General features: G+C 38.5%; 1 protein-coding gene across 3 annotated transcripts in view; it reads right to left on the bottom strand.

Moving 5' to 3' along the window:
* Positions 1-19384, bottom strand: part of ACO1 (aconitase 1) — a 36429-nt gene that overhangs the window by 1918 nt on the left and 15127 nt on the right. For all 3 annotated transcript variants that reach the window (XM_030236967.2, XM_030236968.2, XM_009096035.4), the window contains 16 exons: positions 18263-18400; positions 16912-16981; positions 16624-16807; positions 13788-13927; positions 12653-12824; positions 12113-12213; positions 11037-11153; positions 9638-9797; positions 6353-6488; positions 5471-5555; positions 5042-5198; positions 4390-4514; positions 3520-3624; positions 2703-2845; positions 1163-1310; positions 641-763 (listed from right to left, as the gene is read on the bottom strand). In XM_030236967.2, the coding sequence (XP_030092827.1) occupies positions 641-763; positions 1163-1310; positions 2703-2845; positions 3520-3624; positions 4390-4514; positions 5042-5198; positions 5471-5555; positions 6353-6488; positions 9638-9797; positions 11037-11153; positions 12113-12213; positions 12653-12824; positions 13788-13927; positions 16624-16807; positions 16912-16981; positions 18263-18400 (2104 nt within the window). The remainder of the gene's footprint in view (positions 1-640; positions 764-1162; positions 1311-2702; positions 2846-3519; positions 3625-4389; positions 4515-5041; positions 5199-5470; positions 5556-6352; positions 6489-9637; positions 9798-11036; positions 11154-12112; positions 12214-12652; positions 12825-13787; positions 13928-16623; positions 16808-16911; positions 16982-18262; positions 18401-19384) is intronic.

Here is a 19384-nt window from a genome sequence, read left to right as displayed (position 1 = left end):
AATTCAGTGTTGCCCTCCTGTAACTGCACCAGTGTGCAGTTTAATTAATTTTGAAAATTTTACATGTTAATACATTTAACACAAAAACTCAATATCAGAAAAAAACCACCAAAAACCTAGATGAACTGAAATACCAACTCTCTTGTGTATTTCTCTAATAATGCAAGAAAACTTGAGTCAGAGTTCTTGATGTAAACAGTGTAAGACTGGACAGACAAAGAAAGAAACAGGTATTTCACTGTACATGATCTGTGTTTAGCTCCCATGGTGAAGCCATGCTAACTTTAATTTTCACTGATGCTCTTCTCTAACACTTTCTAGTTTCCTTGCTAAGTGAGCTTAAGTATGCTGCTGAAAGCAGACCTATGGCTTACGGGGCTACTGAAAGTGGAAGTAAACAAACTGGCCTTTTTAGTGTGGCCTTGTGGACTTCTAGATGAAGATCAGTCAAGCCTTCCAGTTGGAACAAGTTCTATTAATATTAAATAGCTTTTGCAACTCTACTGTGTCTCTTGGAGGCAGCTGAGATTTCAAAATATCTCTTGCTACCAGAAGTGAGCTACCTAGGATTTAGTCATAAGCTAGTCTTACTGACAAATAAATGTTAATATTGTCCTCCTCGTTTACTGTAGCCACTCACCAAGAGGAACGGCCCTTTAGCAGCCCAGTCTCTGGAACTTCCTGCACCATATTCCTTCCCAGCCAACACAATCAGAGGATGACCAGCCTGCTTGTATCTTTCTGCAGCATCAAACACATCCAGCTGGAATAAAAATGCCAAACGCTTTGTAAACTTTTTGCAAGTGGAATCACAATCCAGGGAAAGGAGGAAAATAAAGTGTCCCCACATAAACAACTGAAGCCCACAACTTCCACAAAGCAGCACTTTAAGGATATTGTGGCTTCTAGTCTCATCTCCCTCCCAATGCAAACCTGCATTTTCCATTGGTGCTTTTACAGTGGTTACATTCTCCACTGATATGCCAGAAAGAGCCACATTGCATAGGTACATGTGACTGCTTCCCTGAGTCAGCTCCTGCCCTTTCAATTAGCTTTACTTAAAAGGTAGTGAAGCAAATTACCTAAGCTTGTAAGAAGGAAAGCCAGCACTAATCCACTCTGTTGTCAGTGAGCAGCAGTTTGGAGCAGCATGTATACTTACAATTTCCCCAGAAGGGAAGTGGATCGTCTGAGGTCCTTGTTTATCAATAAACTTGTTGACCAAGCGAATGTTTGCAAATGTCCCTCTGGCCATGACTGCATCATTCCCTCTGCGGGAGCCATAAGAATTGAACTCTCGAGGAGTCAAGCTATTAAGGGAAAAGAAGAAAGGAAACTGTGTTAGTTTTAGATTAAAAGCACTCTGCTCTAAAAAAAGAAACTAATGAACTGGTGTTTCTGAGGCAGGTATATATGCAGTTCCTACCCTGGCAGTAGCACCCAGTTAGCTAATACTTCTCCTTTGAGATGTTTTGAAGGAAAATAAAATTAATTTACACATAGCTACAGTCTGGTGAGAAAAAGCAGCTTCCATAATATTCTGAACTCTTGCCCTAGAACTAGTATCTAACAGTGATGCAAGGATATAATTCACATTAAGTCAGCAGATGCAATACCATTTTTTTCTTAATAGCTGGTGCCCAAAGGTCCTCATTGTTTATACTACTACAACATCTAGAACAACGGCAGAACACTGTGCTAAATATCTAAAAGGCAGCAAGAATCTCTGCTGCAAGTTAGAACTACAGCAGAAAATTTAACTTGCAAACAGAAATATGAGAATGAGGGGACACTGCAGCCTAACAAGCAAATAAAAAATGCACTAGAATGTGACAGAAAATTCGACTGTTTGCACTGGGCTACATCCAAACCGCATCTATGACATACAACATCTATTTTGTAACTATTTGTGACTATTCAGATTTCCAAGTAATTGATAGCGGGGGGGTCAGAGAGTCCAGAGCAGTTGGTTTTCAGTATGTCATGCTGTTTCCAAAATTATTAGGTCTAGTGAGTTAGGACTTTTTATGTCAGTGCTGTTGCTCAAAATACCACTGGTACCACTGAAGTTGTAAGAAGTGCTAAAATCAGAGAACAAAAGCATTATATTATCTCTGAAGTCTGAATAAGTCAACTTGGTAAGTCCTAGTCTTGCCTTAAGTTGAAGCCAGGTACTAAACTGACAGACTGGTCATGGAAAAAGATGAACATTTTACAAGACTGCAATCACAATAGATTTGCCAGTTATTGCAGCTGCACTGAAACCTAAACTTCTGGATGTTCTGTATTGCCTAAGAGCATAGATATATTAAATAGTTGCACACGCTAGAAGAAATTAATATAAAACCCACTTTTGGCACTAACAAAAACAGTCATTTTGCTTTGATAGGGAGACAAATCTTGATTCTCTTATTTATGAATAAATGTACAGGCTAGTTTTCTTCCGCCATTTCATAAAAAGGTCTTTAACTCTACAGGGATAGCAGATGTATATACTCTATTCTACTTCTTACACTCAGTGAGAGCTGCTGAAGTAGCAGAAAGAGAAATTCTTTTCTTTCTTAATTTATAAGTTGTCCAGGCAGCTGTCAAGGTATACAAGTGTATATGAACAGACAGAAGGTTTGTCTGCCTGTAACATGGCATAACAGTAGTGGTTTTTCTCTTCCCAATCTATGGCAAGAACACTAAGCAGTTCTTACCCTCTGCTGGTCAAATAACGGGCTGCAGGACTATTTCTTGCTATGTTCCCAGCTGGAGATATATGGTCAGTTGTCACAGAATCCCCAAAACTCAACAGGGCATAAGCACCTTCTATTGTTTTCGGGGTCTGAAGAGCCAAAGTCTAAGCCATCATAAATACAAACAAAACAATTAACATATGAAAAATAATTCTTTTATCTTTCTCAAAAAAGTGCAAATTGCAAAATAAAGTCTTCCTTTTTATACAGGTTAGGAGAAAGAAGAAACCCAATACTATTAAAAATCTTTACGTTCTTGACCAAATATGATGCCCCGGTTGTCTGCCAGCAAGTTCATGCACAAAGAAAATATAGCAGACAAAAAAAGCAGCCAAGGCTTCCCATGATACATGAATCAAAATTGAGAATTCCTAGACATGTGCATGCATTAAAGTCTCCATTTACTTTTAAATGGCACTGAATTACCAGTACAAACACTGAACTATTTGGTGCAACATGCACGCAGGCAAAACAGCGCATTTAATTTCCTGTTGTTTTTCTTCACTTGCTTTATGACCATTTAGAATTATTTCAACTTAAAAGGAAAAGGAGACTTTGCAAGAGCCCTGAAGTGAAAGAGAATCCTTACAATTTTGAGATTCCCTCATGACTTGTATTAAAATAAATACAATAGCAAAATTTTAACATTTAAGAACCAAGGCCTCAATAGGCTTTTATGAATCCTCTCAGGCCCCTTGAAGTGGCTTTCCTTCTCCTTCAATATAAGTCAAGATCACTGCACTCTTTGGCTTGATTCAAAGGGAAAGAACGTACATACCAGACCATCAAAGAAAGGGGGAGACTTGATATAAGTAGACTTGGGATTCCAAGTATACAGTTTATCTGAAGGAGCATCTAAGGCATTCCAAGCTTTGTTTACAGTCTGAAAAACATACAAAATCCTTTCATTGATTTCTAAGTTTTCAGAAGCAACATAATTATGTCAGAATCCAGATAAAATTACAAATTAGACTTTAGCAAAAGCCTTATGTATTTCTTAGAGCACTTTGGAAAACACACATAACTCTCTACATTACTTTTGGGGGTGTTTTTAAATGATTCTATCTGTTAAAAGATTTAGGAAAATCCTAATTTCATTACAAAAGACGACACATTCAACCTGTTTTTTGAGAATAACCTGTATTATGTACACAGGTAACACTTTATAAATGTCTATTGTATTTTTAAGTAATCTGAAGAAGTTTCCCTAACATAAAAATATGAATATTTTATTTCAAAAATTGAGAAAGATATGCAGGAAGACATTAACAAGTGCAAGTCTTTTTTCTGATATTAATCCTACTAGTTAATGCAAATGAATGTTATGTCAGCTGAAAAAAAATCAAACATCTGTGAAGCTGGAATATTCCACCTTCTGTTATCAGCTGAGGGTGGCTGTTGAAAACATATCATCTACATGTTACATTAAAAATATCATAAGGAGCAATTTTCAAAACATGTCTGTCTGAAAGAACAAATTAATTATCCAGAAGATTTTTTTTTTAAAAAAAAAAAAACCTCATCTGAATATCTGTCAGAACATGATCAAAACCTAGACATGAAAAAGGTTAATTTCATTATCATCTTATTAATATCTTTAGAATAGCATAGTACATCAATCAAACAACTGCCAAGAGGATTAATTCACCTCTATTTTTTCGTAGACCTCCTTGAACATCCCAGGAATAACAAATTGACGCTCAACAGCCTGAATCTCATTTCTTGTTGGCCAGATATCTTTCAGGAAAATCTTCTTCCCTGAAGCATTTATTCCTGTATAAGATAGTATTGTCAATTTTGTTGCACATATGTTTCATTAAGAAGAAAGAAAAGTTTACCACTGTGTTCTGTAGCTATGTGTTCCTTGCAACACTCACAAGACACACTTTATTTCACTTGCAAGGATCTCACAGAAAATTGAATCACAAACTTGATAATACCTGTACATAACCCTTCTTTTGTAACTTCCAATGGCCTTCCAGAATAATTTATAGAATCATTTATGCTGGAAAGGTGCTTTGAAGGTCCTTGAAGATCTTTGAAAATCTACTACCTCTCTTGGCTCTTGAAAGACTATCACCCAGATATAACCACAATTATGACCCAGTGCAATCATGGGGAAGCCAAGCCAGAGCATTTTTCTTTCTCCATCATCCCTGACTCTTAACACTTGTATAATTTGTCTCCCAGAGGCACTTAGTACTTCAAAGCACTTCCCTAGGACAAATGTTTCTGCAGTGCTTAATTCCCAACAGCTTAGTTCATAAGCTGTGAAAAGAAGCGTCCCAACAGTGTCTTACCTAAAGGCTCTTTCTCAAAGTCGATCCGGATAGTCCCTGCAATTGCATAGGCTATCACCAGCGGCGGGGAGGCCAGGTAGTTAGCACGGGTGTTGGGATGGACACGCCCTTCAAAATTCCTATTGCCAGACAACACACCCACTGCCACAAGGTCTCCCTGTAAGATGGAGTTTGAGACAAAGATAGGTCAGGTGCTTGCAGAATCCACCCACACAGCAAGTCTGCAGAGCCTCACTGCCCTTGAACAACAATGACCAGTAACAGAACTGTCTCTTGAACAATCCCAAAACACTTCCAACAGAAAAGAATATAGACTGAGTGCACTTGGTACAGAGCTGAAAAGAGTCAACACACAGAATAATACAGCTAAGAACAGCACACAGTAGAGAACAGCTAACATAAATGAGCTGCACAGGAAAAACTGCATACCTGCGTAATGGCCTCAACAACAGACTCTGGTAGGGGTCCACTATTGCCAATACATGTCATACAGCCATAACCCACCACATCAAACCTATACAAAGTATAAAGATAATGGTGAACAAAAAGCTACATTGGAGCAAGACATTAAACCACTCAGCAGATGGCAATTGTTACTTTCACGAGAAACACTGTTTTAACAAATGAAATGCTACAGAGCACAGCATTTTTTAAAGGCTCTATTTTTACCACTGCAATGACTGTCCATGGAAAATGTGTTACCTAGCAAGAGGAACAACAATATAGTGTCATTTACACTGTTTCAAAACAATTAGTCTTGAAAATAACTCATTCTCCTGCTTAAGAACATAGGTCTTCAAGAAGTTACAGCAGGCCTTCATCATTGGTACAAAGCCAGCCAACAAAACAGCAATGTGTTTCCTCATGCAGGATCACACCATAAGGTACCTGCAATATCTTTTAAGCTGTACAGAGAAATAGTTATTCTATTGCATCACTTGTTTGTGGATGTTAGCTTGGTCAGGGAGGGAGAAAGGGCAATTGTTTCTCACAGTAGTTTGTGACAATTTTAGGGAGTTTAGGAATGTGATAACTTGTTAGTATAAACAATCTGCACATGGTGTTTTTTCACTTTGTTTCTTGTTCTTCTCAAAGACTGTGTGTGAAAAAGATGTTTTTTATTAACTAGTTAATCAAGTAAAATGTATCAGTTTATATAAATGGGAGAACTCTTTGTAATAAAGCTTCTTTTCTCTTCTTACAATTGAGTCTCTTGTCTGTTCTCACGTCATTCTTAGCTCAAGAGTAACACTTGTTGACAATGCTTTTAGTTAAGCAGCCACAGGACAACAGTAAGAAAAGCACTCCTACCCTAGCTGAGACAGGTAACGCATAACTCCACTCTCCCTCAGATAATAAGTGACGACCCCGCTTCCTGGGGACAGGCTAGTTTTAATGTATGGCTTCACTGTCAAACCAGCTTCAACAGCTTTCTTAGCAAGCAATCCTGAAAAATACAGAGAATAGTTGCAGATTTTTCTGCAAGTGAGACAGTTTGGTGGATAAACATGTTAGGAGAGATACCATTAAATAACAGGGAACAGAAAAGGCACCAGCAATGAAATGTACAGCAAGCCAACAGCACTAATTCCATGACAGCCAGGTAGAGGACAAGTGATCTGTTGAACTGTACATCCAGCCTGCAATTTCTGTTCCACTAGAAAATTGATGGAAGTTGCTTTCAATAAGATGCTCTCCCTGTGGCAGCAAGAAGACATTCAAAATTCAGAGCACAATTTGTAAGACAAATGTCTCACAAAAATTGCAATGAAGACCTGTTAAGTTCCCACTTACCATGGCATAGCAGCCCCAGAGAAGAAACTGCCAGCATAGGACTTGCTGCCCTCAGAAGAAGGCTATGAGAGCACCAATACTGGCCCTTGCCACAAACAAGCCATCTCACAAACCACAGCTTGTTGCACAAGTGCTGCTTTACCACTCCTGGATTTGTAATATGCATAGAGATATTTCAGTGGAAGGTCTTACTAGACACACATTTATTCTTAATTCTTTCCTTTGAAATAAATTGTCCATACCGAGATGCATGTTCAGAGAACAAGTTCTCTCCAGTTCTTTTCCAGGATGAACATAAAAGAAACAGCAGATAGGCAAACTATGCAAAACTTCACATTCCCATGTTGCATTTTCCCCCTCACACATGACATTCATTTAGATAAGAAAATAGACATAAGCTGTGCTTTGATTCAACATGATCTCCAACAGGAAGATGTCATCAAATGGTTTGTCTTATCCAGCTGTCTGGCACTTCTGTTAGACATGACCTGGACCATGACACTTTAAAGTGATGTGTGAGATGGCTTACACATTTAAAGAATTTAAAGAAGCAGTCCTATTTCTGAAGTTGCTGAGCTTCCTTAGCTACTAGAGGAATCTGCAGAAACTGGAGCTCTTGGATACTTCTGCAAATGAGACCATGAACAAATGGTCATTCTAGGAACTGAGAGTTTGACAGTCTGTTTGAAAGTGCTGGCCTCTATCTTGCTGCTTATACCAGTTCTGAAAAGATAGCATAGTCAAACTCTCAAAGTAGGCAAGGAAATGCCAGAACTTCAGTTCCTCTGAGCAACCTTAATGCAACACCTTTTTAAGGTCAGATTAGGCTATCAAAGTTCCTACAGCACATACGCACTATCCCCACAGAAACATAGCCCCTGCATAGGGCACAGGATATATAGCAGTAGTTTGAAACAACTGCTCATATCCTGGATTTTTTTAGCTTGCTTACATAATTGGGAGCACTGTATGTTTATTTACTTTCATTTGAAACCTCATCCTGAAAGCCAAACGATTGTGTTTCTTGTGGGTATCTCACGTAGGTATTCTCAACACTGCTGTTTACTAACAGTTATCAGAGACTGACAGAATTACTTTTTCCTTCCTGGTCAAAGTCAAAACATAAATGCTGCTGTACAGAAAGGCAGCAAAGGTGAGAGTAGTCACTAAATCTGAGCACATACACCAAAATCCTTAGGACTACATTCTTGAGGGTGCTGTGCATTACATAGTAGTGAATGCACTCAAAGTGCACTCAGCATCCCTAGTGCTTCAGAGAAGGTTAAAAATGCATGTCATTAGCCTGGGAGCCAAACACTAGAGGAAACTATTCTCAAGAGGCACAACTGGGGGATAGATCCACCTAGAACTAAGGAAATAGACAAGGCAAACAGAGGCTGCCTGGAGAAAACCTACTTCTTGATCCTTGGAAGAAATACAGATATATTTCTGTGATAATGCAGAATGGACCTGAGGAAAGAGGTATGCTGCTTTGGCTGTCCTGTTAAAAGCAAGTGGATTGGGACAGCTTGCTCAATTCTGAACTCAATTCAATTCCTCTCAAAGTGCTAAGAAACAAGTAGGTCTCTCCTCTGCTTCTCCTTTGCCTCACATCTTAGTTTATGATGGACTTCAAACCTGTTACTGGAGTTTAAAAGACCTTTGGCCTGGGAGGGAGTGAACTGCTGGTATGTAAAATATGCAAAGATACATGCTAGTTTAAAAACAAGTGATAAATATCACCTCAAAAAGCCAAACACAAAGTGACTGTTGACAGAGACTGCTGACAGTCCAAAAGCTTCCCAGCACCACACAGGAACAAATAGAAATTATATTACTTTAATCAGGAAGTAATCCTCTCCGGTGAAGGGCCTTTGTAGTACTCAGTGCACATCCCTTCTGACCTTTGTAGGAATGAAGTCTGCACCGCATGAACAGTCTGACAGACTAGTAAGCCTCTATGCAGTGATTATCATACAGAGACAGATACCATCTATGTATATGTTTCCAGAGCAGAGAAAGAAATATGTAAACATGTAAAACGGGGACACTGGGCCAAACTTGTCAAGTATGCACTGAACCCTTCAAGCTGACATTCTTCATTCCTATTTTGTCGCCAGAAGCACACATTAGGAATGACAAATGTTCTGACTGGACTAGTCATGTTAAAAATCAGCAATCTTCTGAGCTGAAATTTTATACAACCAAGTCAGACTAACTGTTCTGTAGTGGTGCATACCAAGCTTGTCTCTGGCTTCCTCCTGGATGCTAAGTTAACGTGCTAAGTTAAGATGTAAATGAAAAGGCTCTGAAAGCTGGTAATCCCTGAGAACACAATTTGCTTCCTCTACTCACAGCTACCATGCCCCCAGACTCTTGTAACAGCTTTAGAGGACAACCTCTAGCTAAATGTATGTTTTTCACTCTACTGACAGATCAGAGCACCTTTGGACTTGCCATGAAAGACCATGCTTCACTGTCCCTCTTCTGGCAACAGCCTCTTCTTATCTCTATACATCAGCTTCTGTGCATTTGGAAAAGTGTCAAAAGTGTTGATTAATTAAGTTCCAGCTTGTCTTGTAGAAAAGACAGTGCAGGAAGAATACATTTTTGTCAATTTACATTTCCAGCTACAACTTCCACAAGTCCTTCACTACCCTTAGAAACTAAGCTCAGTTTAACACTCCAAATGACAAAACCAGCACTGTACACCTTGAATTACATCAGTGTTGCTGTCATTGTCTTTAGGACACACATTCAGAGCCACAGAGGAACTACTGCACATTAGGCAAATCAGCTTACCTGCACCCAACATAACTGAGGGATTACTGGTGTTTGTACAGCTTGTAATGGCAGCAATCACCACTGAACCGTGAGCAAGCTCGAAGTCATGCCCCTCAAAATTAAATTTTACTATGCTGTTGTGCTGCTCTGGTGCAATTTGGAATCCCTTGAATCCTTGCTGTAGGAGGAGAAAGTAAGAATCAAAATGAGTGGTTAACATAAACATTTTAACTGAACATTAGTATGGGCTGTTTTTTCACCAATGAAATCATCTGTTAGTCACATCCATGCTTGTGCTTTCAGATCTGATGGTGAATGCTTGCATCTCTGGTCAACCAAAACAGCAGACAAAAATCATTCTTTCTGGAGTTTCTCCTCTTCTCTGTTTACTAGAAAAACAGGCAGCCTTTGCAGCAAAATATATTTGTATTTTCTTCCTGCATGAATATATCCTTCTTTGGATTTCTCAGATGCTTCTTATTAGTGGTTGTTAGACATTCCTGACCACACGTAGTCTTAGCACACGATCTAATCCTGAGATTTTAGCATAACACGTAAGATTTTTAAGCCAGGATTATCAAACAGCTTGAATGTATACCAGGAGCTGGTTTGAGAGGCAAAGGTCTGATAGTTGGAAAAAAAGCAAAGAGGCAATGTTCATGCCACGAAAAATTACATTTAGAGATCTGAAAGCATAAGATTACCTAGTGGAGTTTGGAAAATGTAGCAAACCAAGAATTATTAGGAACTGCTGCAATTTAGATTTCTTTTAAATCACTGGAGTTCTGTAGTGCCTTTAACAAGGGTGGTTACTGTATCAGGTAAGAATTAAAACTGATTTAGAAAACTTATGTATCAATGAATACTCATTCAAATATAAATCTAGCTCCTCTTTCAATGATCTTTGACTGGATGATGCAGAATGCAGTTGTTTTCTGTCTTTACTACCAACACCCAAGAGTCATAGAGACACATACAGTTCTGCCCTGCTGAACAGATTCAATACTTAGTGCAAATTACATTGTGGATTCAGGGCATAACCTGCTTGGAATGCTTGGAGAGCTGAAGAGTAGGGTAGTTATCTTAGAACACAATGCAGTGGGTATTTTTTCTTCTGTTAACAATCCCCCATTGTGACAGAGTTCAGAAATCTCTAGCCTATGTCAAAACCGTGTTAGGCCTAAGATCAGAAAGAAATACTACTCCAATAGGACATTAACACTTCATGCAAAAGAAGCAACATCACTATTTTAAACTACCTGTTGCTTCTGTCACCTTTGAAATTGCAGTCAAATATCCTCATTTATTTTTCAGCAGGCAAACAAACAACACACAACCCCAGAATGTAGTTCCTGAACACCAGACAGCTTTTATAAGCATGAATTAGTTTGTTTAACTAAATGCTCCTAGTCCCTACCTTGGCTCCCAGACAAGTCTCAAAGTCCTTCTTCATATCTGACACAGCAACTTTGTCCTGAGGTCTTTTTGGTCCACTGCAGCAAGGCACAACAGTATGGAGATCCAACTCAACAACCTGTTCAAGTAAGAAAACAGAGTGGGTGGGCACTGCCTGATAAGCGGAAGCCAGGTAAGACACAGGTGTGCTTACCTCTGCTGTTGAATCAATGTTAAGTCTGCACATCATTACTTGCAGAAATTATTGAAGACACATGAGAATGGGAAGAGCAGCAGAAAAGGAACACTTCTAATTTTAGATGCTGCCAGCTCACAGGTATGGCTAAAAGTACTAAAGTTACTGAAAAACCCAATGTAACTAAAGCATCTAAGAATTACAAATTATTTTTTAATTTGTCTTTTTACATGCAGGTTAAAAAATGATGTGAAGAAATACTGGAACAGATATAAAACAAAGCAGACTATTAATCTATTCCTCACCCACTTCCCAACTTTGTTTTCATAACGTGCTACATCCTTCCAAATCTACGAAGACCTTTGATTAATCATGCAGACACAAACACAAGGTACAACAAATAAAACTTTAGAGTAGAGAAAACCAGGAATATTCTTGACTTTCCAGGACACAGAGTAAGATCTTAATTTTCTTGTACAGAAAATTGACTGGGTGCTCTGTGGTTACCACAGAGAGCCTCTAAGGGTCCTGATTCACACAGTGAAAAAACTGACTGAACAGAAAAAAACTGCAAACCGGGCTTACACACACAACATCCGCATTATCTCCATAGGTACAGCTCAGAGCATCCTTCAGTCAAAGCTCCATCGAACAAAACTGAAGGAATCTGCACCAGCTGGAGGTCAGCTGAGAGCCAATCTATACCTACATCCAAGTTTTCACACCTGAAGAGCTAGCTGTCTCATTCCATTGGGCCTCAAAATAAGACAGCTGTGCAGACCAAAGCAAAGAACCAGGAATCCCTTAAACTATTTCTTAGTTTCTGTGAAAAACAGATAATTGTCACAATAAAATAGGACAGGGCATAAAGCAAGGGGCCAGAAAACAGAGTAGTTTCTAACCTGTGTGAAGTCCGGATCCTGAGAAGAGTTCTTGAAATCTCTAAGCATTCCCACAGCCTCAAGGTACCTTTTTGTGCACATAATCTTCTCTTGGTCACGGCCTAAAATGAAAGGCAGATACAGCAAAACCAAAATGCAAGTGAAACGGAGGAACCACAGTCTGACAGAACAGAGCAAAAAAAAGTGCATAATATGCATGCTGTCAATAGCACTACAAGACCCTTTCAAGACAAATATTAGAGATCTGCTAAAAACAAACCAATGGAACAGACTTAGTGGCTTTTGCAGAACAAAATCTTAGCTTCCTATTTCATCTGGACAATCTAGGTTCAGATTTTTGGCAGGCTGCCATAAGACCAACACTCAGCTCTTCCTAAACATGCATCCTAAATGCAAAAACTAGTCTCAATAAGTAAATACCAAGAAAAAAAATTAACTGAAACTCAGAAGGCTTCACCTGATTCAATCCCACTGCTAATGTCACATAGACCTGGAATCCCTTCAATTACCCCTTAACTTGTGGTCTCTTCTTATACTCACCAGTTTGTACCAGGTACCCAATGCTAATATCATCCACTGGAAAATAGGCAGCTGTTGCTCCATACTCTGGACACATATTGGCAATGGTGGCTCGGTCAGCAATTGACAGCTGGGCAACACCAGGACCAAAAAACTCCACAAATTTACCCACGACTCCAACTTGGCGAAGATGCTGTTATAAAAATACAGTGCCTGTGTCATTGTTATGTGCAAATGACATGAGCATGTCTGTTATGAAATCCAGCTTTTGACTCAGAGAAATCTCTTATGAGGATTTCTACAGCCATTTGAAACCAAGAAGTTTTTGCTAAACTAAATCATGAAGATGAGGACACAGAGATGTAAAGTTTCAATAGTAAGGTACAACAAAAGACCATATTTCATCTAAACTTGCTCTTTCATTTAAACTAGACTGCCTTACCATTATATTTTTCTCAACATGATGTTTGAAGAAGAAGTGTGTGGTTTGCTGTGCCTCACCCAGAAAACCCAGGAAGATAGAAAAAAAGGGAGAAACAACTGCACAAGTACATGAGTCAAACTGAACACACTCAACATTTGAATAAAATGATGAAAAAAAAGTTGGCTTTCCCATTTTGAAGGTCTCTCTGTAGACAGCATTCCATTATGAACTTCTGTACCAGATTTCTGACTTCCAACAGCACTAATGCTAACCCAGTAATACTCTTGATTCAGTGACAATGCACAGAGTGAGTAAACATATTATAAATATATGACAAGAGTCAAACACCTGCACATGGAAGAAATAAGACTGCAATGCTTACTGTCTGGTTTCCAGATTTCATATTGCCTTATTTTAAGTGGTGACCTCAAAAAATAAGTCATCAGGGATCTTTTGAGGCAGAGGAAAAAGCACTGTTGCACCAAAACATTACTGAATTCCAAAATGTCCCAAAATATATTTTGTGTGGCTTCTGGGAAACAGATTTGCCTAAAAAATTGTCCTTAATGAACTGAATCCAATCCACAGATAGTGATAAAGGTTTTAAAAAATTCAAAATGGCTACCTGGAAGCACACATAGGGTTCTTACACATTCTGTACAGTGGCTCTGTCCTACAGAATGCATTTATCTCTCAGCAGTAACATCAAAATATCAAATCTTGGTAATTTACCTTGGTAATGGTGAGCACAATGTCAGTGGATGTTACCAGTGGCTGAGGGTCTCCTACCAGCTTATAGCCAACCACCTCAGGAAGAACCATGCTGATCGGCTGTCCCAACATCACGGCTTCTGCTTCAATGCCACCCACACCTGCACACAACAGGAGGACACAATGTAACACAATGTGATTATTCAGAAAGATATTATAAGATGTCAGAGATAAACTCATGAAGTCAATTGCCTGATGAGTACCCTATTTAAGGTGTGAAAGGGGAGAGAAAGCATACAGTCTGAGTCTTCTGCTAAGAGGCATTCCTCATCTAGCTGTTCCTAAAAGGTTGGGCTTATAAATTTCATTTAGTTTCATAGTTTCATCCCTGTTCCTAAGCCATTTGATGGGATATTAGGTGAATCTAAGTAACTGACTCTAAGGATGCTTGGCTTTTACAATAACAGATGTAAATTTTTTTTTAATATCTTAAGCTTGTAATGCAACAAACCAAGAACCACTGACATGGCACTGAGTATGTGCTGTAAGTGAAACATATGCAGACCATGATTGCTGGTCACCAAACAAAAAATCAGAAATTATTTTGAAAGAAAGAAATGTTACTAAAGAATGCTAGCAAAAAGGTACTTGTTAAGATAGAAATATCTTCCCTTATGTCCACTCTTTTTCAACAGGGTTTACGAATGCGTAAGTGGAAACCATTGCATAAGCACACTTTCACTATCAGATTTCCAGCTACTACTTAATACTGCTAACTTATTAAGGTAACATATCAAGATGTCATAGTCATACGCAATCTAAAAAAGCCATGATGTTTCTTATCTAGCAACTTAGCATTAAGCAGCCAAGATATCAAGCAATTTTATAATTTTCTGCCTGTAGAAAGTCCCTCATATATTAATCTTCTTCTCTGAAATCTCCTTCTACCTTTTGTTTAGCTTAATGAATACTAAGCTACAAAAAACTGCCTGTAATAGCTGCTTATGAATGCCAAATCACTACTCCAATCCTTTTTCCCACTTATTCTAAGTATGGTTCTGAAAAATAATTTCTAATTTCTTTTATTCAAAATTATATACCTCTGTTATTTTAAAAGATAATGCTGTGACAGATCCAATCATGTGGCTCCTTTCACTGGGTGTTGAATAATTTTTAAACATTCAAGTAAATCGAAATAACTGACTGACTACCACTGACAGTCACAAACCAAGTTCAACATCATCAGCCTCTGGAAAAAATGCTGGATCCAAGAATATGCAAGAATTTCAGCCCATAGGCTACAGACTGTGTCCAGCCATACTTTTCATATTCTGGAGAAAAACTGAGGCTAAGAGTCACATTTTTCCAAGAAGCCTTTAGTGCTACAACTTCACCTAAATGATGGCTCCATATATATGCTGCAAGCAAATATAGAATAAGAGATGTCATGCTTTAGATACATTGAACTCGGTTACCTTTGTATTCTAAGCCAGGAACTCTTTCACCCTTGATACAGAAAGTCTCACTCAACCAATACTGCTGCAGTACAATAGGTGGGTTATTAAAATCACAAAGTCCTATATGTGGTGCTCAGAACTTTACAAGCACATTCATGAACAGCTAACATATACTCTTTAAAAACTCAGTGTGTTCCATATTTGTATAACAGCTGTTTCAATAGCACTCTTGTCACCATATCACAGGAAAATAAAGGCTCAGCTGAAGTCTTTTCTACTGTATGGGATGACTACAAATACTTCCACTCCATAGTTACCTATTTATTCAATAATTCAAGCACTTCAGTTTCCACTACAAGGAAAAATAAATTATTTATATCTATTCCTGTAACAAATATTGTACAGAGAACTGTTATTGGAACATCACAGTTCTGTTTTGCATAATGTCCTTTCCAACCATATTTAAGTCATTCAGATTTAATTTTCAGCACCTTCCACCTAATAGATTTTTATTTGCAGTACTTTTTGGATAATTCAACACTTTTAAAGTAGCTAAGTGACACAAGAAAAATTGGATGGTCTGTGATAGTTCAATTCTCTTTTTAAATTTAATATTTTCTTTATCTACTTCCTTGTCATTTGAATGCAGAATGGAAAAGAATATATAAAAACACCCAAACAAAGCCAACAACACATGTAGCAGAAATCATCTGAGGCAATTATCAGAAAGGGGAGCTTAGTTACAAAGTCTTATATAACTGTAAGAGACCTTATCAAGTTACTTGCATTTGGGGTTAGGCTATGTAAGTGTGCCTAGCTGGCACAGAGATCGCTGTTTTTCACAGCAGCCCATACAGTGCCATGTTTTAGATTTGTGACCAAACCAGTGTTGATAGCACATCAGAGATTTAGCTATTGCTAAGCAGTCCTTACATAGCATCAATGTTTTTCGTTTCTCACTCCTCGGCAAGTAAGCTGGGGTGGGAAAAACACTGTAAGAGGTACAGCCAGGACACCTGAAGAGAGCTGAACAATGAGACATTCCATGCCATAAAACATCAGGTGCATCACCAACTGGGGAGGTGGCCTTTCCAAAGTAGCCACTGCCCAAGAACTGGCTGGGCTTTGGTGTGCTGATTGGAGCTGGCGACTGACTGTCTTTGCATCACTTCTTTCATTTTCTTTCCCTGAACTCACCCCTCTTCACTTAAACTGTCTTGGTCTCTACCCATTACTTTAATCTTGGATTTAGAATAACAGTTCTCTTCCCACCCTGTGCTAGCACTAGGATGGAGGAAGTGATTGGGTGGGGGTGATCTGCCAACCAGGATCAACTCACCAGAGCCCAAAACACAGCTCCCTGAGCCAAGAGACTGCTCACAATACACTGCTGTACATACCCCAGCCAAGCACCCCCAAGCCATCTATCATGGTGGTGTGCGAGTCAGTGCCAACCACACTGTCTGGATAGTAGTAGCCATCCTGATCCATCACCACTCTTGCCAAGTACTCCAGGTTCACTTGGTGGATGATCCCAGAGCCCGGCGGAATAATCCTCAAGTTTTTAAAAGCTTGAGAGCCCCACTGAAACAAAAGGAATTAAAGTAAAATATTTTCAACATAAGCACTGGAAGAACTTTCATTCACTGAACTTTTCTCCATGTAAAGAAGATTATTTTTGTTGGTACCTTTAAGAATTCAAATCTTTCTTTGTTCCTTTCAAATTCCAGCTCCTGATTTTTTTGCAAGCTGTCTGGCCTGCAAATGAAAATAATCAGCTGTCAGAACCAAAATTACTACGTGAATTTTATATCTAGTTGAAAGAAAAGAAGATTTATTAGCTAATGCTGATCCATTGCATCATTTTAATATCACTACAGCCAACCAATGAAAAGGATTTAAGAAATCTTAAGAGATAATACATGAACTCTGCTTCAAATGTTAATACTAATCTGCATTTGGCAGGTCTAAATGTTGAAGCCTGAGAAAAGCAACACTGCATGTTAGCAAAATGTGACTTTTCCAACATTTAGATCAGAAGTAATCAGCAAGGCAGTAAAGGAAACTGGAACACAACTGTCCTGCGACTTCATTTGTTGTCACTATGATAAAAGACTGTGTTTCAAAACAGTGTTAACAAATTATTCACTTCAATCAGCTGCTTAACTTAAGTCTGCAGAGTTCTTCAGAAAGAACTGAAGCATAAATCTGGACAATGTTCTCTATAGGAGAGAAAAATCTCTATTTTCTTGCATATGTTAATGAGCCTAACAGAAATAAAATAAGGCTCTGACAAAAAATAATGATTAGTAACTGCATACCTTCAAGATGGAAGGAAACCACCATAAAACATGTGACTGCAGGATCCATTTGGAAGATTAGCTCAATAGGCCCATATTATGTACCTTGGAGGGCAGAAGGATCTGTATACAGAGGTCTTTTATTTCACTGTAGATCTAGTGAATCCTAGTGAGTCTTTGTATCTTTACCCTCAGCATGCTGAGCACTTAATAGCCTTATGTTTCTTTCCAGAACTCATAGGGGCCATAGTAAGCAGTGTCTCATGCTTTTCTGCTTGGAGGCACTGAAGCAGAAGGCAGTTCCTCAGAACTGAACCTAGTGCAGATCACCTCTATTCTTGGAGAAGTGAGGAAGAAAGGAAGTATTCTCATTCATCCTTTCTAAAAACCCTTATGGGGTCAAAAAAGTGCACATGGGAAAAAATGCCATTTCTGAGAGATCAATAATAATGCAGCATTAATAAAGTGAAGGACAATAAACACAGGCTTGGAATGAGTCTCTTTCTATCAACAATTCAGTACAGGCTTTTGCTGCTGATAGATACACCACAGATAGAGAAAATTCTCCCCCCAACTCACCACAGCTGATACAACAGTCTAACTTTAAAATTTCTTAATGTCTGGAATGTTGTAGTACAAATGCTAACAGTATTACCAATAGAACTACCTTGATGACCAGTAACTGGATTCAGTTGACGTACTACCATTAAGAAGTAAAGAGTGATTTTTTTATTCTTACTGCCTGTTAAAATCAACCTGGATGGAGTGATCTATCACCAGATCAGCAGGACAGATAGGATTTATTTTTTCAGGGTCCCCACCAAGTTTCTTCACAGCATCACGCATTGCAGCGAAGTCAACCACAGCAGGCACCCCACTACAACAGAAACAAAATGAGCATGGTGAAACAATTTGGAAAAGAGAAAAAAAAAAATCAAAAAAACCCAATCCTGAGATACAGAACAGACAGCTACTGTCACATACAAAGCAAACTGCACTCCATTTTCAATGCAAACAAATAACAAGTAGCAACCAGAACTTCAGAAATTTCAACACTTGACTTGTCTAAGAGATCATACACTTTTCAGTATTTCTTTTAATATAGCTTCTAATGCTTCTCTGCACACACATTCTCAGTTTTCTACTGAGGTATATTCTACCATAATACCTTCAAGCAACTTGGAAAACCCTATTACATACTCACCTATCTGATTTTGCTGGGTGCTAAAACAGAAAGAGTTCTCTGATGTGCTTATAAGGATCGGGCATCAATGAGCAACCCACTGAAAAAAACTACATTTCTGTAAGAGCATCCCAAAGCAGGGATAAGGGTTCATATCTTTAACTCTGACCATAAGGAAGTTTTTACCATTTTTTAAAATATCAGAAACTATGCAACAACAGCAGTAAAAGGCTTTTTTGTTTCTACTGAATTTTACCTTGAAAATCCTGAATAATTACCAAAAAATACACAGAAAAAAAGGATCCACATTATCTAAACTGGACACAATTAATTTATATTGTTCAGCAGTTTGGCATTCCAGGATAAGCTTTTTGTAAGAAAAATATGAAATTCTGTGTTATTCTACCTGTGGGAATTTGGGCGGAGGGGGGGGTAGGAGGGAAGAAGAATTTTTTTGCCAACTTATGAATGTTATACAATTAATATGGAACAGACATAATATCTTTCTACCATCTTAGAACAACTCAAGATAAATACAGAATAATCCTAAATATGAAGTTAGATAATTCTAAACCAGGACAACCTGGATATAATTGTTGCATGGCTTGTGGAAAATTGCCAAAGCTGCCTTTTTCAAAAAGGTCCTCAGAGGCCTGTCCAAGAGCTCATTTTCCATGA

This window comes from Serinus canaria, chromosome Z, assembly GCF_022539315.1.
Source record: "Serinus canaria isolate serCan28SL12 chromosome Z, serCan2020, whole genome shotgun sequence".
NCBI lineage: Eukaryota > Metazoa > Chordata > Aves > Passeriformes > Fringillidae > Serinus > Serinus canaria.
The sequence above is the reverse complement of the archived record's forward strand: the minus strand, read 5'-3'. Positions and strand labels throughout refer to the sequence as shown.